The sequence below is a fragment of the Takifugu rubripes genome, chromosome 19 (assembly GCF_901000725.2).
Source record: "Takifugu rubripes chromosome 19, fTakRub1.2, whole genome shotgun sequence".
Classification (NCBI taxonomy): domain Eukaryota; kingdom Metazoa; phylum Chordata; class Actinopteri; order Tetraodontiformes; family Tetraodontidae; genus Takifugu; species Takifugu rubripes.
In genome coordinates, this window is record NC_042303.1 from 18816816 (window position 1) to 18843606 (window position 26791).

Consider the following 26791-nt stretch of genomic DNA (forward strand, 5'->3'; position numbering starts at 1 on the left):
CTCAGATTTAGGCACCAGATTCTCAGCTCATCTGGGGTTGTGGTCTCATGCTGTCATCAAGGTTTATTTGTTACTGTTTAAAAAAAGATTTGGCTTGTGTATTAATGGCCTTGATACTTTATGATTAAATGTAATCATACCAACTGTTTGTAGTTTCTTATCCTAAATCTGTGGTTTGGGATGATTTATAGGAGAAACTGAGATATTTGAAGACACACAAATGCAAAACAAATTCTCTTCCTCTGAGGCATGATTTTCCTAACCTTAACCTGCAGAACCTGAGGAAATATACATTTCTAAAACCTGTACGTGCTAGTTTAGCAGCATAATTAGCGGACTCCGGGCCGTCTTCTTCTGTCCCGGCGCTGGTGCGAGCCGGGCTGTGGCCGCCGGGCGGTGGCGCCCCCCGCCGGCGCAGCGCCGCCACTGCAGCCTTTGTTCGCGCCTCCCTCCTGTCTTGTCGCTGCGCTTCCTGCTTTTCTGCTGATGTGAATGTTGTCGCAGCGGCTCCGAGACGTTTGTCAAACTAGCCAAAAGTTGTACAGACGCGGCGAGAGGATGGATCCCGCGACGAGGACACGATAGCGGCCCGGCAAACCCAGTGAGCCCGCGGGGAGCAGGCGGTGTTACCGCGCCTGATCCGGCGGGAGCGGGACGCGAGTTAGCCGCTGTGCTAGCTGCTGCTAGCCGGTTAGCAGCGGCGCTGCGTCCCCGCTGGCGGGTTAGTTTCCAACAAGCTCGGTCAAGTTTCACTTCAGGCGGCGGAAATCTTCTTGTTGTCCCGGAGAACACAGTATGGAGCCCAAGGAAAAAGTCAAGATGCGGAACCATCCTCGCAGGTAACGTTAAACAGGAGACGCAGATTCCCGGTGTTGTCTTTGATGTTTAGCGGCGGAAGTAAAGTTGTCGGTGGGTCACGTGGAGACTTGAACCACCTGTTAAACTGCAGGTAACTTTGAGAAAGAAGCAGTAACAAGACTCACAGACAGACAACAGACAGAACAGAAGCAGCAACAACTCACACTTTACTGCCACTGTTGTCGCAATAATACTAATTTCAGAAAAAACATTCTGGGTTTTGTACAAAATTATTGCTAAAATCATCTAACCCTCATTGATCAGCACAGCTGATCATCTAACCCTCATTGATCAGCACATCTGATCATCTAACCCTCATTGATCAGCACATCTGATCATCTGAACCTCATTGATCAGCACATCTGATCATCTAACCCTCATTGATCAGCACATCTGATCATCTAACCCTCATTGATCAGCACATCTGATCATCTAACCCTCATTGATCAGCACATCTGATCATCTGAACCTCATTGATCAGCACAGCTGATCTCGTTTGACTCGTACGTGTTAAATCCTTTGATCTTCACACTTTAACGAATCAGTTTAATCCGATTAAATGTTTAATCTCATGTTTGCTCGCAGCCACCCTTGTGTGTCGGTGGGAACTGAGCACTTCCTGTTGTGCTGTCATGACGAAGTTGGGCTGGAACGCTCTTTTCTTCTTTATTTCTCACCACTTCCTCATCAGGCTGACACGGCCGTCTCTGCTGGCGCTGCAGCAACTGCCCCAGCAGCCCCAGCTGCCCCAACTGCCCCAGCAGCCCCAACTGCCCCAACTGCCCCAGCAGCAGATCCACATCTCAGTCCTCCGTCTCTGTTTCTTCTGTGGTTTGAGGTCCTGCTGTTGGTGGATCAAGTCTGAAAATAAAAGCGTCTAAAAATAAAAGCCTCCGCCCGGCAGGCTGCTGCCGCTCTGATGTCACTTTTGATAATTCCTCTGGAGGCGGCTTGTTTCTGGATATTTTGGTCCCGTCTGGATCAAACATCTGGAGTTTAGTGTCATGCTGAGAGCAAAGCAAACATCTGTCAGCAGCAGATGCTGACATCTGGAACGGTCTCACTGTTTTAAAGAGAAGGAGGACGTGAATTCTGTGTTGAAACGTGTCTTCAGATGATTGTGTGTTTGTTCCTGCAGGCAGCTGCAGAAGCTGAGCGAGGACACTCTGACCAAACAGCCCGAGGAAGTCTTCGACATTCTGGAGAAGCTGGGCGAAGGGTGAGAAGGGACGGAGCCCCGCGGGGCCGTGCTGATCCCCTCATGCTCAACCCTCTCTTCACATCCTGTTTCTTCACCTCTTCCTGTGCTCACTGTCTGACTGACGTCTGTTTCCTCTGTCACTTTTCAACACGCGGCAACACTCAACGCTGTGATTGGGTCCGGCGCCACGGCGCCGCTGTTCTCCTGTGTAGATAACTGTCAATAATTGTGTGTGTGTGTGTGTGTATGTGCAGCTCTTATGGCTGCGTGTTTAAGGCTAATTATAAGGAGACTGGGGAGATCGTCGCCATTAAGGAGGTTCCAGTGGAGTCTGATCTTCAGGAGATCATTAAGGAGATTTCCATCATGCAGCAGTGCAACAGGTGAGAAAGCTGAAGGCGGATCCATGAGATCACAGTTGTTGATCCATCAGATCACAGTTGTTGATCCATCAGATCACAGTTGTTGATCCATCAGATCACAGTTGTTGAGGATCCAGGAGCTCCTGTCGGTTGTTCTAAACCATGAAGCGTGCAGCTGAAGCTAAACGTGCGGCTGAAGCTAAGCGTGCGGCTGAAGCTAAGCGTGCGGCTGAAGCTAAGCGTGTAGCTTTCCTCTCGCTCTCATCCCTCTTCAGTCCCCACGTCGTGCGCTACTACGGCAGCTACTTCAAAGACAGCAACCTGCTGATCGTTATGGAATATTGTGGCGCCGGATCGGTGGCGGACATCATCCGAATACGCAACAAGACGGTAACCTGTCGCCGTGCACCTGTGCACGCCGCCGCGTGCCTGCTGACCCCCACTGAGGCGTGTGTGTGCTGCAGCTGGCGGAGGAGGAGATCGCCACCATCCTGCAGTCCACCCTGAAGGGCCTGGAGTATCTGCACTTCATGAGGAAGATCCACCGGGACATCAAAGCCGGAAACATCCTGCTGAACGCCGAGGGCCAGGCCAAGCTGGCCGACTTCGGCGTGGCCGGGCAGCTGACCGTGAGTGCACGTCAGCCACACAAACACCGCCGTGCACGTGTCACGCTCAACACCAGTGCAGGTGAAACACAAGAGCCCATAAAAGAAGTCCGGAAGGTTCAGTCCAGCCCGCTGTATCCTCTCTAGGACACCATGGCGAAGCGGAACACCGTCATCGGAACGCCGTTCTGGATGGCGCCCGAGATCATCCAGGAGAACGGCTACAACTGCGTGGCCGACATCTGGTCCCTGGGAATAACCGCTATAGAGATGGCCGAGGGGAAGCCGCCCTACGCTGACATACACCCCATGAGGGTGAGCGTGTGTGTGTGAGAGTGTGTGTGTGTGTGTGTTTCTTCATAGCTGATTGTTGTGTCCTTCAGGCCATATTCATGATTCCCACCAACCCACCTCCGACCTTCAGGACTCCTGATCTGTGGTCGGAGTTGTTCCAGGACTTCATCAGTCAGTGTTTGGTGAAGATCCCGGAGAACCGGGCGACGGCCACGCAGCTGTTACAGGTAACAGGAAGTAGCAGAGACGCGACACCAAGCCATCGATGGTTCCTTTCTGTGAGCCTTGATCCTCTCATTTCCTGCCTCCGTCCTTCAGCATCCATTCATCAAGACATCAAAGCCCATCTCCATCCTCAGAACCCTGATCAGCGACGCCATGGAGATCAAAGTGAAGCGCCAACAGGAGGCGGAGCAGAGAGATCAGGACGGGGAGGACGAGGATAATTCGGTAAAATGATGCGATCCTAAGATCTCTGTCAGGACCTCTGACCTCTGACCTCTGCCTGCTCGCGTCTGTTGCAGGACGAGGATGAAGTGGACCAGGGCACGATGGTGCGAGCAGGATCGGGAGACTCTGGGACCATCCGGGCCGCCGGCTCCCTGGCTGGGACCATGATCCAGCACGAGGACATGGGCACCATGCTGGGAACACTGGTCATCAACTCTGACGATGAAGATGTCGGCACAATGAAAAGTAAGAACCTGCACGTGACCTGGTACCGGAGCGGGCCTGAGTGGCCCGTCCACGTACGCGCGCACGTCACTTTTCTCTCTTTTGAATGTTGGCACGTGCAACAACATGCTCGTCAGGAAATGAGCAGGAAATGAAGCATTTCCTGCCCAAAACCAACAAGTTAGTGTTGAGTTTGACGAATAATTGAATCTCGGCTCGTTCCCCGCATGGACCGGCGTCTCCAGTAGGGGGCGCAGTGCAGCAACGATGAGCTTCGTCTCTGGAGACATTCTGCACATTAGCAGCAGATTATGACTGAACCTCTGGGAATCTCAGTTTCTCTCTCAGCAGATAGTTGGTGAAGCTTTGTTTAATGTGTGTTGAGTCCCAGTTGGGTCACTAATTAATGAAAATATGAAGAAAACATGTTTTTTACCTTCAGTTTAATATTCAAATCGAGTGGGAGAAATGTGAGTCCCACTTTTGCAGCCCAGTAATATTTGGATGTTAGAATGTTGCTGCTGCAGCAGCTGCTGCTGTTACTGTAGCTGCTGCTGCTGCTGCTGCTGTTACTGTAGCTGCTGCTGCTGTTACTGTAGCTGCTGCTGCTGTTGCTGTAGCTGCTGCTGCTGCTGTAGCTGTAGCTGCTGCTGCTGTTGCTGTAGCTGCTGCTGCTGTTGCTGTAGCTGCTGCTGTAGCTGCTGCTGCTGTAGCTGTAGCTGCTGCTGCTGTAGCTGCTGCTGCTGTTGCTGTAGCTGCTGCTGCTGTTGCTGTAGCTGCTGCTGCTGTAGCTGCTGCTGCTGTAGCTGCTGCTACTGCTGCTGTTACTGTAGCCGCTGCTACTGCTGCTGTTACTGCTGCTGCTGCTGCTACTGTAGCTGCTGCTGCTCTGCTGCTGTAGCTGCTGCTACTGTAGCTGTAGCTGCTGCTGCTGTAGCTGCTGCTACTGTAGCTGCTGCTCTGCTGCGGTAGCTGCTGCTACTGTAGCTGCTGCTGTAGCTGCTGCTACTGCTGCTGCTGCTACTGTAGCTGCTGCTGCTCTGCTGCTGTAGCTGCTGCTACTGTAGCTGTAGCTGCTGCTACTGTAGCTGCTGCTCTGCTGCTGTAGCTGCTGCTGCTGCTCTGCTGCTGTAGCTGCTGCTACTGTAGCTGCTGCTCTGCTGCTGTAGCTGCTGCTACTGTAGCTGCTGCTCTGCTGCTGTAGCTGCTGCTACTGTAGCTGCTGCTGCTGCTCTGCTGCTGTAGCTGCTGCTACTGCTGTAGCTGCTGCTGCTACTGTAGCTGCTGTAGCTGCTGTAGCTGCTGCTGCTCTGCTGCTGTAGCTGCTGCTGCTGTAGCTGCTGCTACTGTAGCTGCTGCTGCTGTAGCTGCTGCTGCTGTAGCTGCTGCTACTGTAGCTGCTGTTGCTCTGGGTGTGTTTTGATATTGAAGCCACCCTGAGACACCTACACCAGCCCTGCCGCCGCCACCGCCGCATTATTATAGCTACATATTCAGCATTTAATGAGGCAAACCTTATTCTGCAGAGGTGCACACACACACACACACACACACACACACAGTGTCCTGTCTCTTGACTGAGTTAGTATAGACCTCCACCATTGGTGCTTCAAACTGCATTAACAAAAGTACATTTAGACTGCGTGATTACATTAGTGGGTGTGTGTGTGCGTGCGTGCGTGCGTGTGTGTGTGCGCGTGCGTGTGCACTAAAGGGGTCTGGGAGAAGACATTAGATCAGTATTGATCCGCTCTGACAGTACTAAATAATAAAAAGCCTTTTTATTTGCAGTGATTAGTCACAGAAGTTCAACCAGCAGGTTAAAACCTTCTGGTGCCTCATTGTGATCTCAGATGAGAAACCATCATAACCAGTCACCCAGTCAGTCAACCAGCCAGTCAGTCAACCAGCCAGTCAGTCACCCAGCCAGTCAACCAGCCAGTCAGTCACCCAGCCAGCCAGTCAACCAGTCAGTCAGTCACCCAGCCAGTCAACCAGTCAGTCAGTCACCCAGCCAGTCAACCAGCCAGTCAGTCACCCAGCCAGTCAACCAGTCAGTCAGTCAACCAGCCAGTCAGTCACCCAGCCAGTCAACCAGCCAGTCAGTCACCCAGCCAGTCAACCAGCCAGTCAGTCACCCAGCCAGTCAACCAGCCAGTCAACCAGCCAGCCAGTCAACCAGCCAGTCAGTCACCCAGCAGGTCAACCAGCCAGTCAACCAGCCAGTCAGTCACCCAGCAGGTCAACCAGCCAGTCAACCAGCCAGTCAGTCACCCAGCAGGTCAACCAGCCAGTCAGTCACCCAGCCAGTCAACCAGTCAGTCAGTCACCCAGCCAGTCAACCAGCCAGTCAGTCACCCAGCCAGTCAACCAGTCAGTCAGTCACCCAGCCAGTCAACCAGCCAGTCAGTCACCCAGCAGGTCAACCAGTCAGTCAGTCAACCAGTCAGTCACCCAGCAGGTCAACCAGCCAGTCAACCAGCCAGCCAGTCAACCAGCCAGTCACCCATTCACCTTCTCTGGTCTCCTCTCTGCTACATTTTTAATGTCATCGGCCTATTATGGGCTGTAAATACCTTCCCTGGTCTCCGTAGCAACATCAGCCAATGTATTGATCTCCGATCTGAAGAGGAATGAACGTCTGTTTTCACCTCCTGGAGGGCGTCGTCCTCCCAGGGCGCTCACCTGTGCACGTGACACGTGCACGGTTCAGGTTTGTGGTCGGTGCTCAGCTGCTTCCTGTGTTTGAGTGACGGGTCTGGACCTGGTCTGGACCTGGTCTGGACCTGGTCTGGACCTGGTCTGGACCTGGTCTGCTGGGTTCACCGTCACCTTCCGGATCACCCACAGAGATCAAAGAGCTGCTTTGATGTCTCATGAGCTGGTCCAAACAGCCCAGTTCCGGACTGATCCCGTTTGAACCCACGGAACCTTTAAACGCGAGCGTTCCGCCGAGGCCCGCGGCGCCCCCACAGCTCTGGCACCTCTGGAACCTCTGTCCGGCCTCTAACCCACCTCCTGGTCCTGTGTGTCCCCCAGGGAGCGGCGAGGCCGTGCAGCCCGCCAGGCCCGCCTTCCTGGACTACTTTGAGCAGAAGAAGGAGAACGTCCAGAACGACGGCATCGACGGGCAGAACCATGCAGACAACCGCAGACCTGAAGGAGACCTGCAAGTGGTGAGTTCCTCAGGCCGCCTCCAGGGTCTTCCTGTGTGCAGCAAAATGCTAAAAGAACGTCGCCACGGCAACGGCGTCCTGACGGCAGATGGGACTCAGCGGGCAGCCAGAGGCGCCAGTGGAGCTCCTCCTCCCTAAAGGTCACATGGTCAATATTTAACGCAGCCGTCCGTCCTGCTTAAACGTCCTTTAGGAGGACAAACCCGTCCCCGTGTCCTCTGAGGACCTGAAGGTCAGAACACAAGCTGGTCCCAAGACCCTGAAGCACCAAACCCTGAAACCAGCCGCTTCCTCCGCCCCGGTCACATGACCACCTGTCTGCTGGCGTCAGGACATCCTGGTCTCCTGTGAGTCGGGACGCCTGGAGTCCAGGCTGGTTCTGCTGGTTCTGCTGGTCCCGTCAGTGCTGGAGGACCAGCGTGGCGGCAGCCTGACGCCTCCGGCTGACAGCAGTAATTTTAGATCTGTGAGCGCGTTATTTTAGTTTCAGCAGCAGATGTTTTAATAACGCGCTCACGTGTGAGACGCCTGGTGTCTGAGGGTCTGAGGGCCCCCGTTAGGGTCTGAGGGCCCCCGTTAGGGTCTGAGACCCCCGTTAGGGTCTGAGACCCCCGTTAGGGTCTGAGGGGCTGTGAGACCCCCGTTAGGGTCTGAGACCCCCGTTAGGGTCTGAGACCCCCGTTAGGGTCTGAGGGGCTGTGAGACCCCCGTTAGGGTCTGAGGGCCCCCGTTAGGGTCTCAGGGTCCCCGTTAGACCCTAACGCTCAGACCCCGTTAGGGTCTGAGGACCCCCGTTAGACCCTAACGCTCAGACCCCGTTAGGGTCTGAGGGTCCCCGTTAGGCTCTGAGGGCCCCCGTTAGGGTCTGAGGGGCTGAGGACCCCCGTTAGGCTCTGAGGGCCCCCGTTAGGGTCTGAGGGGCTGAGGACCCCCGTTAGGGTCTGAGGACCCCTGTTAGGGTCTGAGGACCGTGAGACCCTTGTTAGGGTCTGAGGGTCCCCGTTAGGGTCTGAGGGCCCCCGTTAGGGTCTGAGGGTCCCCGTTAGGGTCTGAGGGCCCCCGTTAGGGTCTGAGGGGCTGAGGACCCCCGTTAGGGTCTGAGGGTCCCCGTTAGGGTCTGAGGGCCCCCGTTAGGGGCTGAGGACCCCCGTTAGGGTCTGAGACCCCCGTCAGGGTCTGAGGGCCCCCGTTAGGGTCTGAGGGTCTGAGACCCCCGTTAGGGTCTGGGGTCCCCGTTAGGGTCTGAGGGCCCCCGTTAGGGTCTGAGGACCCCCGTTAGGGTCTGGGGTCCCCGTTAGGGTCTGAGACCCCCGTCAGGGTCTGAGGGCCCCCGTTAGGGTCTGAGGGTCTGAGACCCCCGTTAGGGTCTGAGGGCCCCCGTTAGGGTCTGAGGACCCCCGTTAGGGTCTGGGGTCCCCGTTAGGGTCTGGGGTCCCCGTTAGGGTCTGGGGGCCCCGTTAGGGTCTGAGGGCCCCGTCAGGGTTGGCGCCTCCCATCAGGAGGTTTAGTCTTTATTCTGCTTGTTTCCCCTCTGGGGGGCAACAGGATGCAGCTGCCTCATTATTCATGAGCTGCTGATGCCCCCCCCCCCCCCCCACAGCTCTATTTCTGTTCTTACTTTATTGGTTTTCTCTTCTCCTCCCCTCAACCCCCCCAGAGGAGGTTAAGTGTGTGTGTGTGTTTGGGTGTGTGTGTGTGTGTGAGGGTGCGTGTGTGTGAGGGTGAGTCTGTGTGTGTGTGAGTGTGTGTATTTGGGTGTGTGTGAGTGTGAGGGTGTGTGTGTGTGTGTGTGTGAGTGTGTGTGTTTGGGTGTGTGTGTGTGTGAGGGTCAGATGTAAATATTTAATGACACAAAGTGTTTTTATCTGAATTTCTTGCTCTAAAACGTGCGCATCCTTTTCTCTCTGAGCACCGTGAAGGTGTGGGACCAGAGCGTGGTGCCGCCGGGCTCACGTCTAACAGAACCGACCGGACCGGGACAGAACCGGTGTGTGTGTGTGTGTCCTCCAGCTGTGGAGCTTCTGTCCTTCCTCTTATTTTAGCTGCATCGATCGTGTCAGAAATAGCCGAGTGCTGCTGGTAAAGCTGGAATTCCCCCTGGAGGAGCTGCAGCCGGCGCCAGGACCAAAACCAGGACCGCTGGGCTCCTGGATGGGGGGCGGCTGTTCTGAGAAGAGCAGCCAGATGTGTGTGTGTGACAGATGTGCTGAACATCAGACCAGGAACCGCTGATGCTAATAAAGGTGTGGTCTCTGCAGGTGAGCACCTGGTCGGTGGAGGAGCTCCAGCTCCGACTGGCCTCCCTGGACCCCCAGATGCAGCAGGAGATCGAGGAGGTCCGCCAGAGGTACCAGGCCAAGAGGAAGCCCATCCTGGACGCCATCGAGGCCAAAAAGCGCCAGCAGCAGAAATTCTGAGTGGGACTTCCCAGAAGGTTCCTGTCTGATGTTCTCCCATCAGAGGGAACGTCTCTGGAGGAGTGAGGATGATCCCAGCTGGGGTCTGAGCAGGACCTCGGACCTGTTCTTGACTTTAGTTTCTCTGTTTAAGCGTCGGGGGCCCTCAGACCCCTCAGGGGGGGGCCCTCAGACCCCTCAGGGGGGGCCCTCAGACCCCTCAGGGGGGGCCCTCAGACCCTGATCTGGAGCTTCCTTCTCTTCACCTCGTGGTTCTGGTTCTTCTGCTCAAACGGGACTCTGAGGCGTCCTCCTCCTCGGTACCAGTCTTCCTCACTGTAATCGGCGTCGCGGTCGGACCTTCGGCGCTCCTCATCGTGGCTTCGTGATCCGTCTCGTTGTGCTGAGGCGTCCAGGAAGCTTCACGTCGGCGCTGAGCTCGACAGGAAGCTTCACGTCGGCGCTGAGCTCGACAGGAAGCTTCACGTCGGCGCTGAGCTCGACAGGAAGTCACCCTGGTATTTTCGTACGTCTGTGGGTGAAGACGTCTTCTCAGATCTGTATATAAAAGCTCAGATTATTTTTGTACGATGTTCTCAGGTCTGATGGTTGAAGGCTTCAAAGATGCTGGATTAATTTATTAGAGGAGGAACAAAGGCTGCATCATCATCACCTCCGGGGTCAATCTGCTGCTTCTCTGACCTCTGACCTTTGACCTCAAAGCGGGATTTTCTGTCAATTCCAACATTTTAATGTGGGAAACTTTTCTAACTGCTGAGTCCTGATCACTGGAGATGAGATGAACCACCATCATGACCTCTGACCTCTGACCCCTCTGAGCCTCACCTCAGATTATTTTACCTGGTTTCTTTCTCTTTGAAGTTTCGACTATATTTGGTGGACGGTCGTGTTTAAGATCACTGGAAAATCTTCTCATTTGCTTTTAAACTTTGTATCTTAATAAAAACGTTAAAATGCATTTTTGCCTCATTCGTGATGTTTTACAGCAGATTTAAGAGCTAAACTCAGCCCTGAATGATGGAGTGATTAATCCCGTTACCTTGATTCAGGATGATTTCAGGAAGATTGTTGGATCGGAGATGATCAAAGGTTAAAAGGAAAGTTTTCAATATAAGAATTCCAATATTCTCCCTCATAACTTTGGGATCTTGTCCATTTAAACAGGTAACCATGACAACCACATCAGAATTCACCTCTTGGATGTCAGAGGTGAACCCGTAACGACCACAAACGTCCAACTCAGTTGTCTCGTTGCATCCATGTTTCATTAGTTTTCACATTTTAACAGTCGTCTTTAAATATTCTTCAAGTTACACCAGAATTATTTAGCAAAACATGCAAAGGTCTGGGAGTCTGCTAACATCTGGCGGGGTGAGCGGCGCCATCACCAGGTCTCCGGAGCTCCAGATGTGTGGGAGGAGCTCCAGATGTGTGGGAGGAGCTCCAGATGTGTGGGAGGAGCTCCAGTTACGCTCTTAACCAGCCATTTTCCAGGAAGACGTGGAATGGCGGCCGGGTGCTGCCGGGGTGGAGCTGGAGGACGCGTGCTCCACAAAGCTGTAGTTGATGACGCCGCCCTGGCCTCCATGCTGGACGCGGTCCCTGTCCAGGCATCGGCCGTCCCCGTCCCCGTCCTCGTCCCCGTCCCCGGCCCCGGCCCCGTCCCGGCCGCCCGGCCTGCTCGGCCCCCGGCTGCTGTTCCTCACCGAGGCCTCCAGAGCTTTCTGCCTCCGGTAGAAGTGGGAGAACTTGTTGAAGATGATGGTGATGGGCAGCGCCACCACCAGGGTCCCGCCCAGGATGCACCCGCTGGCGGCCAGCTTCCCCGCCACCGTCACCGGCACCACGTCTCCGTAGCCCACCGTGGTCATGCTCACCGTCCCCCACCACCAGCAGGCTGGGATGGTGTCCAGACCCACATCCTGGAGGCACAAACAAGATGACCTTTGACCTTTAAAAGAACAACAACCCTGAAATTTGGTGGTCCAGCTCAGGGTTGGCGGTCGGAGCAGCTTTACCTCCTCGTATTCAGCCGTGTAGGCGAAGCCGGAGAAGACGGACACGCCCACGGCGAGGTACAGCAGCAGGATTCCGACCTCCCGGTAGCTGTGCTGCACACAGAGAAACTTCAGGTTATCGGAGATCCAGGATCCATCCTGGTGAGACTGGGATCCCAGTACAGCACTGGGAGCAGCCTCCTCTGTCCACGAAGGCTTCTCCAGGTTAGCAAAGATGCTTGTTGTCGCTCCTGTTCTACAGGTGTGAAGCACATCTGGACCAGCTGCTGAAACCTGCGTTTACTGCTCAGAAAGGTAAAACTCCTCCGTCTCAGCTGACGGGACTGGTTATGAATCCGCATTATTCCGGCTGGACGTGCAGCTTTATCGGAGGTTTTATCGTTGGAGCGCAGCCGGCTGTTCCAGCTCCTGATGCCACCGACCTGGAGTGTTTAAGTGCTGCCGGAGTCGGAGCATAAGCAGGAAAGCCGGAGCGCCAGTGATGGACGAGCCTGAAACCTGAGCTGGAACACTGATGGACTTAGAACAGCAGCTTAGAACAGCAGCGCCAGAAGGATTTGGTTGAATGAACATGTAATAATAATGCTGAGGAAGGTCGGACGGGTGTATAAAACGTGTGTGTGTGTGTGTGTGTGTGTGTGTGTGTGTGTGTGTGTGTGTGTGTGTGTGTGTGTGTGTGTGTGCGTGCGTGCGTGCGTGCGTGCGTGCGTGTGAACGTCCTCACCCGCAGCGTCGCTCCCAGCGAGCGCAGTCCAGTCGAGTGTCGGGCCAACTTCAACACTCTGAAGATCCTCATTAACCTGAACACCTGAGAGAGGAAGAGGAGGGTGAGTGAGGAAGAGGAGGGTGGGTGAAGAAGAGGAGGGGGAGTGAGGAAGAGGAGGGGGAGTGAGGAAGAGGAGGGTGGGTGAAGAAGAGGAGGGTTGGTGAGGAAGAGGAGGGGGAGTGAGGAAGAGGAGGGTGAGTGAGGAAGAGGAGGGTGGGTGAGGAAGAGGAGGGGGAGTGAGGTAGAGAAGGGTGGGTGAGGAAGAGAAGGGTGGGTGAGGAAGAGGAGGGTGAGTGAGGAAGAGGAGGGTTGGTGAGGAAGAGGAGGGGGAGTGAGGTAGAGAAGGGTGGGTGAGGAAGAGGAGGGTGGGTGAAGAAGAGGAGGGTTGGTGAGGAAGAGGAGGGGGAATGAGGAAGAGGAGGGTGAGTGAGGAAGAGGAGGGTGAGTGAGGAAGAGGAGGGTGGGTGAAGAAGAGGAGGGTGAGTGAGGAAGAGGAGGGGGAGTGAGGAAGAGGAGGGGGAGTGAGGAAGAGGAGGGGGAATGAGGAAGAGGAGGGTGAGTGAGGAAGAGGAGGGTTGGTGAGGAAGAGGAGGGTGGGTGAGGAAGAGGGGGGTGGGTGAGGAAGAGGGGGGTGGGTGAGGAAGAGGAGGGTGGGTGAGGAAGAGGAGGGTTGGTGAGGAAGAGGAGGGTGGGTGAGGAAGAGGATGCTCCTGCCAGGAGAATCCTCTTCTAGTTTGGGTTAAAACACACAGCTGTCAGCTGACCACAGAGGGGCGGAGCTCTGGAAAACCATGTGACACAAATCCAGGAAGTATCTGGATGTGACCTGGCTGTGCCCTTGTTCAGGAGGGTTAGCATTAGCTGTAGCACTGGGCCGCTAACTGTGGCTGCTGTTAGCTACATTAGCCAACAACCAACAGCTGCATCAGAGGGTTCAGAACAACTGAATCTGGGCTCAGATGCCAGAACGGACCAGAACCAAGGAGGAAACAGGTGAGTGGTTCTTCTGTTTGTTTGGGTCCCACTCAGAATCATGTTGGTCATTATAGAAAACGCAGGAATGGTGCACCTGTATGAGCCGACCCAGGTCTCCCAGGTCCGACTCTGCGCCCACAGTCAGGTCAAAGGTCAGGGTGATGTAGATGGGGATCACAGAGGCCACGTCGATGATGTTGAGAGGGTGGTGGAAGAACTTGCTCCTGTTGGGGGCGAGCAGCAGCCGCGTCGCCACCTCGGAGGAAGACGGAAACATTGGTCAGCATGGTGGTTCCGCCCAACAGCGTCTCGTGTCTCACACCTCTCACCTCGAAGGTGAACCAGCAGGAGCAGAACACCTCCAGAACCTGTGTGGTCCAGTCCTCCACTAACTTCCCGTCATCATCGAAAGTCTGAGCAACAGAACGTTCGTGTAAAGCTGGCGTACAAATGCTAGCAGCAGGGCGACGCTAACACGGCCGGAGGCTCCGCCCACCTGATATTCTGGGATGCTGTTGATGCACATGGTGGCGATGGAGGTGAGCACCACGCTGATGGAGACCAGGCTGAAGAGCTTACTGGGAATGGAGTAGCCTGGGTTCTCCAGTGTGAGCCACAGACACTTCCTGACATTCCCGAAGCGAACTTCCTGGAAGTGCTGCATGTCTCTGTGGGGGAGGGGGGGGGGGGGGTTGATGAGGCGGAGCAGCAGAAACGGGAAGGGGCGGGGTTAGGGCGGGGAAGGGGGCGGGGTCTACCTACTTGTTCAGGTCCGATATCTCGTCGACGGACGTGTCGATGCTGCTGGCGTCGCTCTCGTCGTCCCAGCTGCGGCGCCGGGCGCTCTCCAGCTTGCGGTCATGGTAACGGTAGCTACAGCAACTGTCCAGGAAGAACTCGTTGATGCCCCAATACTCGATCTCCTGACTGAAGAAAGGTCACACGTTCACCCCAACAGGAAACCAGCGCGTTTGGAGTCCGACCTTCAACACGCCGCCGCCTCCAGCGCCGCTAACGAGTGCTTTCATGGTTACGTTAAACACAGCAAGTGTGTGATGATGGAGGAGAAGATCAGACCTGAAGGAGAAGATGCACAGCTCCTCCATGATGTGGAGTTTCCCAGTCTGATAGAAATGGAGGACGTAGCGGAAGAGGCCGGGATTCCGATCAAAGTAAAACTCCTTCTGCTGGACGTCGTAGTCGTCACACACCTGCACACAGGGAGGATCAGGAGGGGCGGGGCAACACGCAGGTGGACCAGCCCTGAAGACCCACCTGCAGGATGGCCTCCTCCGACTCACATGCCAGGAGTTTTCCCAGTCTGGTGTCTGGGAATTTCTTTAGCGTGCTAGAACAGAGGCTCCTCCTCAGACCTCCGACGTTCACGTGAACCAGAGCCTCGTCGGAGGCCTGGCGGATCCAGCTGGGCACGCTCTCTGTCACCATGGTTACTGAGGAGACAATCCAGACCAGGATGGAGACAAACTTAGAACAGAGTTTCTGTTTCCAGGAGCACAACAACTTTACACGAGTTTTTGAGGAACCAGGATGAACGTCAGGCTACATTCACCATCCTCACTGAAGGCTTCATCTGAGGAGTCAGAGAAGATCTGAGAAGATCTGAGGAATCAGAGAAGATCAGAGAAGATCTGAGGAGTCAGAGAAGATCAGAGAAGATCTGAGGAATCAGAGAAGATCTGAGGAGTCAGAGAAGATCAGAGAAGATCTGAGGAGTCAGAGAAGATCAGAGAAGATCTGAGGAGTCAGAGCTCTAACAGGAAGATCTCCAGCAGAAACAGACAGCTGACCAAATCTGCCTGGACCCTGAAGAGATGCTTCTGTTCCAGCTTTGGGACCAAGTGTTCCACCTGTTGTCTGTCTGTGGATTGGTTGTCCCTGCTCGGAGCCACGCCCCCTGAGCGCTGATTGGTGGGCCAGCAGCTCCAGCCTGAGGGGCTCTAATGAAATCTTGCTGTGTGAGTCCTGCAGGAAGGACCTCAGGTGTTCACCTAATGGTCCTTAATGGACCGCAGCCATCCGATCCGGCTCGGCTCTAATCCCATTCTGCTGCTCTCAGCAGGTTCGGATGGTCTTCAGGTCGGTTTGGGACCGTCAGGATGGGTCTCTGAACAGGAAACTCACCCGGAATAAATCCATTCAAATCCCCCAAACACGGAAAACTAACCGAGAAACAGGAACCTTCCCATATTCCCGATCTTCTGCAGCATTCAAAGAGTTCCGATTAAAATTTCTCTTGATTAGAAATCCACGTAAAACACGCGCGTGCGTCGCTGTCGCTCACTTTTAAATGTGGGAATTTGGTCTAACACACATAAAAAGTTGGTCATTTAAATCTGAGGAAGGGAGACAGAAGGAGGAGAGTGAGGAGCTTCCAGAAGAGTGAGGAGCTTCCAGTGGAGTGAGGAGCTTCCAGAGGAGTGAGGAGCTTCCAGGGGAGTGAGGAGCTTCCAGAGGAGTGAGGAGCTTCCAGTGGAGAGTGAGGAGCTTCCAGTGGAGAGTGAGGAGCTTCCAGAGGAGAGTGAGGAGCTTCCAGGGGAGTGAGGAGCTTCCAGTGGAGAGTGAGGAGCTTCCAGAGGAGAGTGAGGAGCTTCCAGAGGAGAGTGAGGAGCTTCCAGGGGAGTGAGGAGCTTCCAGTGGAGAGTGAGGAGCTTCCAGAGGAGAGTGAGGAGCTTCCAGAGGAGAGTGAGGAGCTTCCAGAGGAGAGTGAGGAGCTTCCAGGGGAGTGAGGAGCTTCCAGTGGAGAGTGAGGAGCTTCCAGAGGAGAGTGAGGAGCTTCCAGAGGAGAGTGAGGAGCTTCCAGAGGAGAGTGAGGAGCTTCCAGAGGAGAGTGAGGAGCTTCCAGAGGAGAGTGAGGAGCTTCCAGAGGAGAGTGAGGAGCTTCCAGTGGAGAGTGAGGAGCTTCCAGAGGAGAGTGAGGAGCTTCCAGTGGAGTGAGGAGCTTCCAGAGGAGTGAGGAGCTTCCAGAGGAGAGTGAGGAGCTTCCAGTGGAGTGAGGAGCTTCCAGAGGAGAGTGAGGAGCTTCCAGAGGAGTGAGGAGCTTCCAGTGGAGAGTGAGGAGCTTCCAGGGGAGTGAGGAGCTTCCAGTGGAGAGTGAGGAGCTTCCAGAGGAGAGTGAGGAGCTTCCAGTGGAGAGTGAGGAGCTTCCAGAGGAGAGTGAGGAGCTTCCAGAGGAGAGTGAGGAGCTTCCAGTGGAGAGTGAGGAGCTTCCAGTGGAGAGTGAGGAGCTTCCAGAGGAGAGTGAGGAGCTTCCAGTGGAGAGTGAGGAGCTTCCAGTGGAGAGTGAGGAGCTTCCAGAGGAGAGTGAGGAGCTTCCAGTGGAGAGTGAGGAGCTTCCAGTGGAGAGTGAGGAGCTTCCAGAGGAGAGTGAGGAGCTTCCAGTGGAGAGTGAGGAGCTTCCAGAGGAGTGAGGAGCTTCCAGTGGAGTGAGGAGCTTCCAGAGGAGAGTGAGGAGCTTCCAGAGGAGAGTGAGGAGCTTCCAGAGGAGTGAGGAGCTTCCAGTGGAGTGAGGAGCTTCCAGAGGAGAGTGAGGAGCTTCCAGGGGAGTGAGGAGCTTCCAGAGGAGAGCGAGGAGCTTCCAGGGGAGTGAGGAGCTTCCAGAGGAGAGTGAGGAGCTTCCAGGGGAGTGAGGAGCTTCCAGTGGAGAGTGAGGAGCTTCCAGTGGAGAGTGAGGAGCTTCCAGAGGAGTGAGGAGCTTCCAGTGGAGAGTGAGGAGCTTCCAGAGGAGACCGGAGCAGAAGCGTCGGGACTTACTCGGCTCGTTCCTTCCTGCTCGGATTCATCCCGTGATGCGTCTCTTCACTTTCGAACTTTCTCTTCCCGAAGCTGCTTTTCAATGATCCTCTCCGCTTTATTTGATGCGAACTTTGCGTGAAATGAGCGCAGAGCAGACTCATCGGTGCGGGGCGTGCGGGGCGAGCAGCTCTCCTCCGCCCGAGGCTCTCTCCTGCCCTCGGAACACTTCGGCTCTTTCCGTCATCTTCCGGAGCAGAAAACGAGCCTCCGGCGGGATCAAGATAACGATGATAGTGACGGACCTTTTTAGTTCATGACACGAATAATACAATTTAGATGGTAATTCCAGTTTTATGAAACATCGCGGGCGAATATATAGTACAAACAAAAACAAATATAGTAAAATATATGCAAACTTGAACCTAAATTGTAAAGAACTTTGAAGACAGTCCGGTCTGTCCCATATTGGAGGAATTCGTTTAATTCTGCACATCTCAGGCGAATGAGATTGTTTTATTCACAAAGATATTTAATAAAACCCGAAATACTAACTACATTATTACTGAAATGAATATAAACGCGAAACCTTTTAAAAAGCAGATGATGCATGACGATGGTTCCCTCTAGTGGACAAAGGGTGCTGGTGCAGATGGGCCAAAAACCTCATGATCTTTTATCAACAAAGACTTTCAGAATTTATTTATTTATTTATCTATTTATTTACAGAAGCCGCTCTGTTAGTTTGACAGCATAATACAACATTACGTACAAGAACAAGGAAAATATAACGATGGAAACTGAAGGAAAATAACGAGTCAAAATGACCGAATATTTTGTTAACAAATAAAAATTAAGACATTTTCTATCCGGAGGAAAAAGTTTTAAGATTCTTATAATGGAATAATGGAATCTAATTTAATCCACAGAGTACACATTGATCAATGAGATTCTCGTTCTGATTCAGCCCAGTCTAACCAGCTCCCAGTCTAACCAGCACCCAGTCTAACCAGCTCCCAGTCTAACCAGCTCCCAGTCTAACCAGCTCCCAGTCTAACCAGTTCCCAGTCTAACCAGCTCCCAGTCTAACCAGCTCCCAGTCTAACCAGTTCCCAGTCTAACCAGCTCCCAGTCTAACCAGTTCCCAGTCTAACCAGCACCCAGTCTAACCAGTTCCCAGTCTAACCAGTTCCCAGTCTAACCAGCTCCCAGTCTAACCAGTTCCCAGTCTAACCAGCACCCAGTCTAACCAGTTCCCAGTCTAACCAGTTCCCAGTCTAACCAGCTCCCAGTCTAACCAGTTCCCAGTCTAACCAGTTCCCAGTCTAACCAGAGGACAGATGGGACAGAAACTCACATCCAGGTAGAGGGGAGGGATTTGGATCAGGGTCAAGATCCAGGTCTGGATCCGGATCTGGTTTAGGATCAGGATAAGGATCAGGACCCGGATAAGGATCAGGACCCAGATAAGGATCAGGATCAGGATCCAGGATCCAGGTCTGGACCAGGATCAGGATCCAGGTCTGGATCTGATCTGGATTCTTTTGTCAATAATATGATGATTTTGTTTGAATTCTCTTGATCGCAGTTTAACCAATCGACCGTTTTTAGTCGTCACCATGGAAACCGCTGTCCTGTGTAGATACACGTTCCTGAGAGTTTCTCCTACAGGTGCACCTTCAGTGGGGTTGGTCTGACCCGGGTCCCATCGCAGCAGGACAAGAACCGGGTCCAGTACTTCCTGAACTGCTCATCTCGAAAACCGTAAATGACCGGACTCATGAAACGAGGGATGATGTAGACGACCAGATAGAAGATGTATCGGATCTCCAGCCCCAGGCGGGGGAAGAGGGAGATGAGCGCCGCCTGAAGGGACGGAACCACGAAGGCCAGCATGCAGAGCAACAGCTGGAAGAGAAGAAGAACTTCATCAACCCCTCAAGAAGCCAGCAGAAGCCAACAGAAGCCAACAGAAGCTAACAGAAGCTAACAGAAGCTAACAGAAGCCAACAGAAGCTAACAGAAGCTAACAGAAGCTAACAGAAGCCAGCAGAAGCCAGCAGAAGCTAACATGTCTCCACCTCATCCCTCCTCCAAAGCTGGATGAGGAGAACCTTCACTGTGTGGTCAGTTAGCAGGTTTGTGCGTCCGCTCCTGTAAACGTGCTCAAACAAAAACCGTGGCGACGCCATCGAGCAGGAACAGGAAGCAGCTTCTGCGGCGGAACACCCACCTGCAGCCCGTGGAGCAGCACGGTGTTCCTGGCCCTCCTGATGGAGGCCAGGCCCGCCGAGGCTGCGTGCGCCGTCAGCATGATCTTGCAGTAGGTGTAGAGCAGCATCAGAGCCACGAAGGACAGGTAGACGCCGTCAAACACGCAGTTCTTGTAGTAGATGGAGCGGTGACGGAAGAGCAGCGGGTGGTCGCAGAAAATGGTGCTGCGGAAAAAGCCGAGGGGCTCGTGGACGATGGTGATGAGCAGGTCGGAGATGGGGGGCACGATGGTGAGCAGCAGGATGCAGCCAATCAGCAGGAGGGTGCGGGAGATGGTGCACATCTGGCCGTAGTGCAGAGGGAAGCAGATGGAGATGTAGCGCTCCACCGCCATGCCGGCCAGGATCAGAGGGGTGGAGCGGGTGGTGAGGACGGCCAGCATGATCTGAGGGAAGCAGGACGGACAGATCCAAGTCACATGCTGCTCCCCAGCCTGAGGAGCAGCAGGAGGAACAGCAGGAGGAACAGCAGGAGGAACAGCAGGAGGAACAGCCTGAGGAACAGCCTGAGGAACAGCACGAGGAACAGCAGGAGGAGCAGCAGGAGGAACAGCAGGAGGAACAGCAGGAGGAACAGCCTGAGGAACAGCCTGAGGAACAGCAAGAGGAACAGCCTGAGGAACAGCCTGAGGAACAGCACGAGGAACAGCAAGAGAAGCAGCAGGAGGAACAGCAGGAGGAACAGCAGGAGGAACAGCACGAGGAACAGCACGAGGAACAGCACGAGGAACAGCACGAGGAGCAGCACGAGGAGCAGCAGGAGGAACAGCAAGAGGAGCAGCAGGAGGAACAGCAGGAGGAACAGCCTGAGGAACAGCAGGAGGAACAGCCTGAGGAACAGCAGGAGGAACAGCCCGAGGAACAGCACGAGGAACAGCCTGAGGAGCAGCACGAGGAGCAGCACGAGGAACAGCCTGAGGAACAGCAGGAGGAACAGCAGGAGGAGCAGCAGGAGGAACAGCAGGAGGAGCAGCAGGAGGAACAGCAGGAGGAACAGCCTGAGGAACAGCACGAGGAACAGCAGGAGGAGCAGCAGGAGGAACAGCAGGAGGAACAGCAGGAGGAACAGCCTGAGGAACAGCCTGAGGAACAGCAAGAGGAACAGCCTGAGGAACAGCACGAGGAACAGCAAGAGGAGCAGCAGGAGGAACAGCAGGAGGAACAGCACGAGGAACAGCCTGAGGAACAGCACGAGGAACAGCCTGAGGAACAGCCTGAGGAACAGCCTGAGGAACAGCACGAGGAACAGCCTGAGGAACAGCAAGAGGAACAGCAAGAGGAACAGCAGGAGGAACAGCACAAGGAACAGCAGGAGGAACAGCACGAGGAACAGCAGGAGGAACAGCCTGAGGAACAGCACGAGGAACAGCCTGAGGAACAGCAAGAGGAGCAGCAGAAGGAACAGCCTGAGGAACAGCAGGAGGAACAGCAGGAGGAACAGCAGGAGGAGCAGCAGGAGGAACAGCCTGAGGAACAGCACGAGGAACAGCACGAGGAACAGCAGGAGGAACAGCACGAGGAACAGCCTGAGGAACAGCACGAGGAACAGCCTGAGGAACAGCACGAGGAACAGCAGGAGGAACAGCAGGAGGAACAGCCTGAGGAACAGCAGGAGGAACAGCCTGAGGAACAGCCTGAGGAACAGCCTGAGGAACAGCACGAGGAGCAGCAGGAGGAACAGCAGGAGGAACAGCAGGAGGAACAGCACGAGGAACAGCAGGAGGAACAGCAGGAGGAGCAGCACGAGGAACACAGGCTGTTCCTCAGGCTGGGGAGCAGCCACGAGCTTCTGAGTGGGCTACAATCACCAGGCAGCAGCAGACGGAGGTGTGGATCATCCTGAAGATGTAGCTCAGCACGTAGAGCGCCGTGACCAGGCTGAGCTGCAGAGCGTCGTTGATCACCATGTAGATGAACAGGATGTAGCGAGGGTTCTCGTAGAAGAGGCTGGAATCAGAGAGGACAGACGGCTGATTTGAGTGAGTAAACATCTACTGGTTGGTGGGTGAGGAGGTGATCGTGGTGCACGTGGAGGTGACCGTGGTGCACGTGGAGGTGATCGTGGTGCACGTGGAGGTGATCGTGGTGCACGTGGAGGTGGCACCTGTGCTGCAGGAAGGTGTAGACCATGCTGCTGTTGATGATGGAGAGGACCAGCCACACCAGCATGGCCACGATGTTCTTGGCGAGAGCATTAGCGAAGCTGTCTTTGTAGGCGGCCACAGCGCCCCCTGGCAGCGCCGAGCTGCCGTTACACAGCAGGTCCAGAGGGTTCGGAGAGGAGGCGTTCAGGAACATCTGGTCACCGGAGCTCTGACGGCTGAATTCACCAACACTTTAGTTTCACAGATGTTTTACACGAATTTAAACACAAGAGCTGATAGGAGGTTTAAAAACGAACAAAGGAACAACAGAAAAAGCACGTTTGAAGCATTTATGTGATCAGTGAACTAAATCAGCATATCAGCAGATTCTGCTGCCGCCTTTAGAATGTTTAAATGTTTAGAACTTAAATCAGACTAAATCAACAGTTTCGCTACACTAAAATTGAAATCACGTTTTCTTGTGATGATTCCGTCATCACTGAAACCAGAAAGATTCGAAGTCTGACGCCAAATCGATCGATGGCACCTTTTTTTCCGTATTTTCCTGAAGCCCCCTCAGCGCGGCCACAGCGCCCCCTACTGGGCAGGTTCTGAAGAAACTTGTTGGTTCTTTCACTTTTTCATCCTTTTTTTCCAGCAAAACTGTGGAAAATGAGCATAAAAGAGCCTAAATGAGCATAAATGAGCATAAAAGAGCCTAAATGAGGCTAAATGAGCATAAATGAGCATAAATGAGCATAAAAGAGCCTAAATGAGCCTAAATGAGCATAAATGAGCATAAAAGAGCCTAAATGAGCATAAATGAGCCTAAATGAGCGTAAATGAGCATAAAAGAGCCTAAATGAGCCTAAATGAGCCTAAATGAGCCTAAATGAGTCGGGTTCAGGTGTGAATAAAGTAAAGGGACAGACTGAAGCAGGTGCCAGGGTCGAGTATTGAGCAGGTATCATGTGTGAAAGCTCCTGATGGAAACATTTCCAGATGTGAGCAGCTGGTACCCGAACACATCCTGATGCTTCTCCCTCAAAGAGTTTTGATTAATTCACAGTTCAAAATTCAATAAATCACTTTGATCCGAGGATCAAAAGACTTTTCTGTGAGGACGTCAGATCAAAGTCAGAAATCAGCTTCTGGAAGCTCCAGAGAACCTCAGACCCAAACTAAAGAACCTCTGAGACGGAACCACCAGAACATCAAAGAGCTGTGATGAGCCTGCAGCAGAATTCAGCTTCTGGCCCAAAAAGGTTCTTTTATGTTTTGATGTCAGAACATCTCAGCATGTGTAAATATGCAGAAAACCTCATTTGCTCGTGTCTCACCTGCCTGCTCTCACCGAGGCGCCGGTTCCGTCCAGCCCAAAGCCTGGACCGTCATGGAGGCGATCTGTACAGATTAATCAATGAAGAAGAAATGATCAGAACCTGGATCAGCACCAGTAGAACCAGCAGGACACGCGGGAGCGCAGGTACCTGCTGAGCTGCTGGAGCCTCTGCAGGAGCTTCTCTGCGTCTTTTCTTCATGTCGCTGTGCTCATGGGCGTGGACGAGGTCCTGATGTCACAGGTCATGTTCTGGATCCCTTCAGGACCCACCGGATCCCCCGACAGTCAGGTGGAAAACAAGGTGATTCCTCTGGAACCTCCAGCACGTTGGCAGGTCTCTGCTTCAGGTTCACCTTCAGCGCTGCCACAACTTGTTCCATAAACCTGGTCTGGTGCCAGTTCAGGACCAGGACTTTAAGACATGTGTGAATATCAAAGTGTTTCACAAGATCATGTGTGAGCATCCCAGAGTTGGACCAGATCATGTGTGAAGATCTTCGGGTTAGTCATGATCATATGTGAACATCTCAGGATTCAGATTCAGATTCAGGTCCTTTTTTGTCCCACACGGGGACATTTCCAGTGCAACAGCAGCAGCAGAGAAAAATAAGATAGAATAGAATAGAATCTGGAATGTGGGGGGGGGACGTGTTGTCCAACATGGAGGACAGCTTAGCCATCATCCTCCCGTCTCCCACCACCTCCACCGAGTCCAGGGGACATCCCAGGACAGAGCTGGCCCTCCTCACCAGTCTGTCCATCCTCTTCCTGTCCCTGTCCAGGGGACATCCCAGGACAGAGCTGGCCCTCCTCACCAGTCTGTCCATCCTCTTCCTGTCCCTGTCCAGGGGACATCCCAGGACAGAGCTGGCCCTCCTCACCAGTCTGTCCATCCTCCTCCTGTCCCTGTCCAGGGGACATCCCAGGACAGAGCTGGCCCTCCTCACCAGTCTGTCCATCCTCCTCCTGTCCCTGTCCAGGGGACATCCCAGGACAGAGCTGGCCCTCCTCACCAGTCTGTCCATCCTCTCCCTGTCCCTGTCCAGGGCACATCCCAGGACAGAGCTGGCCCTCCTCACCAGTCTGTCCATCCTCCTCCTGTCCCTGTCCAGGGGACATCCCAGGACAGAGCTGGCCCTCCTTACCAGTCTGTCCATCCTCTTCCTGTCCCTGTCCATGATGCTACTGGACCAGCAGACTATCCCGTAGAAGATGGCTGATCCCACCACAGAGTCATAGAAAGTCCTCAGGAGGGGTCCCTGCACTCCCAAAGACCTCAGCCTCCTGAGCAGGAACAGTCTGCTGTTGCCCTTCTTGACCAGGGCGTCTGTGTTGTGTGTCCAGTCCAGGTTATTGTTTAGGTGAACACCCAGGTACTTGTAGGACTCCACCACGTCAACATCCGTTCCCAGGATGTTCACTGGTGCAGGCGGGGGGTTGTTACGCCTGCGGAAATCCACCACCAGCTCCTTGGTTTTGCCAGCGTTGATCTTGGATGGGACCAGATCATGTGTGAATGTCTCAGGGTTGGACCAGATCATGTGTGAACGTCTCAGGGTTGGACCAGATCATGTGTGAATGTCTCAGGGTTGAACCAGATCATGTGTGAATGTCTCAGGGTTGAACCAGATCATGTGTGAACGTCTCAGGGTTGAACCAGATCATGTGTGAATGTCTCAGGGTTGGACCAGATCATGTGTGAATGTCTCAGGGTTGGACCAGATCATGTGTGAACGTCTCAGGGTTGGACCAGATCATGTGTGAACGTCTCAGGGTTGGACCAGATCATGTGTGAATGTCTCAGGGTTGAACCAGATCATGTGTGAACGTCTCAGGGTTGAACCAGATCATGTGTGAACGTCTCAGGGTTGAACCAGATCATGTGTGAATGTCTCAGGGTTGAACCAGATCATGTGTGAACGTCTCAGGGTTGGACCAGATCATGTGTGAATGTCTCTGGGTTGGTCCAGATCATGTGTGAACGTCTCAGGGTCGGTCCAGATCATGTGTGAACGTCTCAGGGTCGGTCCAGATCATGTGTGAATGTCTCAGGGTCGGTCCAGATCATGTGTGAACGTCTCAGGGTCGGTCCAGATCATGTGTGAGCTCTGACTTGTTATGTCCCCTTCCAGAAGAGCAGGTTACACATGTGATTATTTTCCTGATGCTGTGAAATCTCAGTCGCAGCAATAATAACAAACCAAATGATTTTCATGGTTTATTGACACTTTATCAGCCCAAAGACTTCAGATGCCTCCTGAGGTCCAGTTCAGTCCGGTTTCATGTGGAACACTCTGGACCGGGTCGCTCGGCCGCCTCCTCAGGTAGTTGTGGGACTTCAGCCTGGTCAGGTTTATTGATCAGCCCTTTTTGATTGGATTTGAGGCTGATGGAGAGATTGATGACTTGACTTTGTTCGTTAAGGGTGTGTTTCAGAGTGTGTTCACGGGGGCCACCTCCGGCCGGGGGACGCCGCACCTTCTGATCTGAAGGTTCATCTTCAAGTATTTCCTGAACTTTTTGTCTCTGAAGCCATAGATGATTGGGCTGAGGAAGCGGGGCAGGATGTAGACAATCAGGTAGTTTGCAAACCTGATCTCCAGGATCCACCCAGGGAAGATGAGGTGAAGGGCGATCTCCACGCTGGGGGAAATGTAGGAGAGCATGCACATGAAGAGCTGCACTCCGTGGAGCAGGATGGTGTTTCTGGCTCTCAGGGCGGAGGTCTTCTCCGTGGAAAGCGCTCGTGCTGCAAACAGGATTTTTAAGTAGCTGAAGACCAGAGTCAGAAAGACCAAGGAGAAGTAGATGATATCGAAGGCCTGCCTTTTGTGAGCCAGGACGGGATCCTTGAAGATGTTGTGTCGTAGGCAGAAGACTGACTGATGGAAGAAGCTGAGGGACTCGGTCGCCAGCGTGACAAATAAATCTGTGATGTCTGGAGCAACACACATGAACCAGATCAGGCTGATCACAATGTAAGTTCTCCTGACGGTGCAGATCTGGGCGTGACGCAAAGGCTCGCAGATGGAAATGTAGCGCTCTATAGCCATGCTAGCTAGGTTGATGGGGGTGTTTCTGGTGGTGAAAACCGCCAGCAGGATGAAGACGCAGCACACGGCCACATTAATCTTGTAGAGAACATAGCTGAGGATGAAGAGCAGGGTGGTGACGGTCAGCTGAATGGCATCATTGATGACCATGTGGATGAAGAGGATGTAACGAGGGTCTTCATAGAATCCCTGGAGGAAGACAGAATGTGTGAGTGTGTGTGTGTGTGTGTGTGTGCGTGTGCGTGTGCGTGTGTGTGTGTGTGAACCTGGTGTTTAAAGAAGGTCACCACCAATGAGCCGTTGATGGAGCTGAGGACGAACCAGACCAAAACCACGATCAGGTTCTTGAGCAGGGCTGTGACGTAGGCGTCGCGGACGACCGCGCCCTGTGACCAGCAGGGGGAGCCAGAGAGGCAGAGGTCAGTTCTACGCTACACAGGTGGGAGGACGCTGCAGGTAGGTTTGAGCTTTAGGAAACGTGGATTTGAGGAGGAAACACAATAACAATTGGTTTGATTTGAATGAAATCAGCGTGAGTGATGATTCCGTCTCCAATCATCAGTTTTCTGTTAACAGGATGGGAGCCAGAAGGGTTAAAAACCAAACACCTAAAAAAGCTGAACACAGCCGACCTGAGGAATCGTCACGTTGCTCTGTGAGGAGCTCATACTTCACTGAGACCTGAGAAACACAAATATGGTCCATTTCAGATCAACACAGGTGACATTTCTGGCACACGAAGACTTCAAAGCTTTCACAACACGGAAGTCACCAAATCCAACACTGTGACCTCACCTCTTCTGGTGATCAATAACTGATCAGAGATCAGCCTGCAGGGCCTCAGGTGACGTGGTTCACCTGTCAGCTGCTGCTGCGCAAACAAGTGTTACACAAGATTTAACAAAAGTCCGTTTAAATGTTGATCTGTTGCTTTAAAAA

At 53.7% G+C, this 26791-nt stretch overlaps 4 protein-coding genes across 6 annotated transcripts; 1 reads left to right on the forward strand and 3 right to left on the reverse strand.

The window, feature by feature from the left end:
• Positions 1–346: 346 nt before the first annotated feature.
• On the forward strand, positions 347–10549 carry LOC101061984 (serine/threonine-protein kinase 4). The gene is made up of 11 exons (XM_029826286.1): positions 347–839; positions 1997–2077; positions 2314–2442; positions 2697–2811; positions 2886–3050; positions 3177–3344; positions 3413–3550; positions 3642–3773; positions 3848–4019; positions 7038–7174; positions 9433–10549. The coding sequence occupies exons 1-11, from the start codon at positions 796–798 to the stop codon at positions 9589–9591; spliced, it is 1440 nt and encodes a 479-aa protein (XP_029682146.1). The 5' UTR covers positions 347–795; the 3' UTR covers positions 9592–10549.
• Positions 10550–10676: 127 nt separating this feature from the next.
• LOC105419563 (potassium voltage-gated channel subfamily S member 2) lies at positions 10677–17319 on the reverse strand. Of its 2 annotated transcripts, none has more exons than XM_029826284.1 (10): positions 15219–15355; positions 14626–14801; positions 14428–14561; positions 14113–14277; positions 13847–14018; positions 13680–13763; positions 13445–13606; positions 12334–12417; positions 11610–11702; positions 10677–11513 (listed from the first exon to the last, which is right to left on the reverse strand). In XM_029826284.1, exons 2-10 carry the CDS (start codon positions 14794–14796, stop codon positions 11067–11069), a joined length of 1512 nt encoding a protein of 503 aa, XP_029682144.1. In that variant the 5' UTR covers positions 14797–14801; positions 15219–15355; the 3' UTR covers positions 10677–11066. The 2 variants fall into 2 exon arrangements, with proteins under 2 accessions (XP_029682144.1, XP_029682143.1); XM_029826283.1 differs by lacking the exon at positions 15219–15355 and adding an exon at positions 17122–17319 and having other exon boundaries at positions 10678–11513.
• Positions 17320–18392: 1073 nt separating this feature from the next.
• Positions 18393–22963, reverse strand: LOC101072600 (odorant receptor 131-2-like). 2 transcript variants are annotated; one of them, XM_029826288.1, is made up of 7 exons: positions 22948–22963; positions 22798–22861; positions 22005–22120; positions 21478–21693; positions 21182–21320; positions 19334–19759; positions 18393–19008 (listed from the first exon to the last, which is right to left on the reverse strand). In XM_029826288.1, the coding sequence occupies exons 4-7, from the start codon at positions 21669–21671 to the stop codon at positions 18766–18768; spliced, it is 1002 nt and encodes a 333-aa protein (XP_029682148.1). In that variant the 5' UTR covers positions 21672–21693; positions 22005–22120; positions 22798–22861; positions 22948–22963; the 3' UTR covers positions 18393–18765. The 2 variants fall into 2 exon arrangements, with proteins under 2 accessions (XP_029682148.1, XP_029682147.1); XM_029826287.1 differs by having other exon boundaries at positions 22798–22953.
• A 2049-nt stretch (positions 22964–25012) lies between these two features.
• LOC101072823 (odorant receptor 131-2) lies at positions 25013–26688 on the reverse strand. The gene is made up of 4 exons (XM_029826893.1): positions 26648–26688; positions 26485–26533; positions 26119–26238; positions 25013–26041 (listed from the first exon to the last, which is right to left on the reverse strand). Exons 2-4 carry the CDS (start codon positions 26518–26520, stop codon positions 25232–25234), a joined length of 966 nt encoding a protein of 321 aa, XP_029682753.1. The 5' UTR covers positions 26521–26533; positions 26648–26688; the 3' UTR covers positions 25013–25231.
• Positions 26689–26791: the final 103 nt, after the last annotated feature.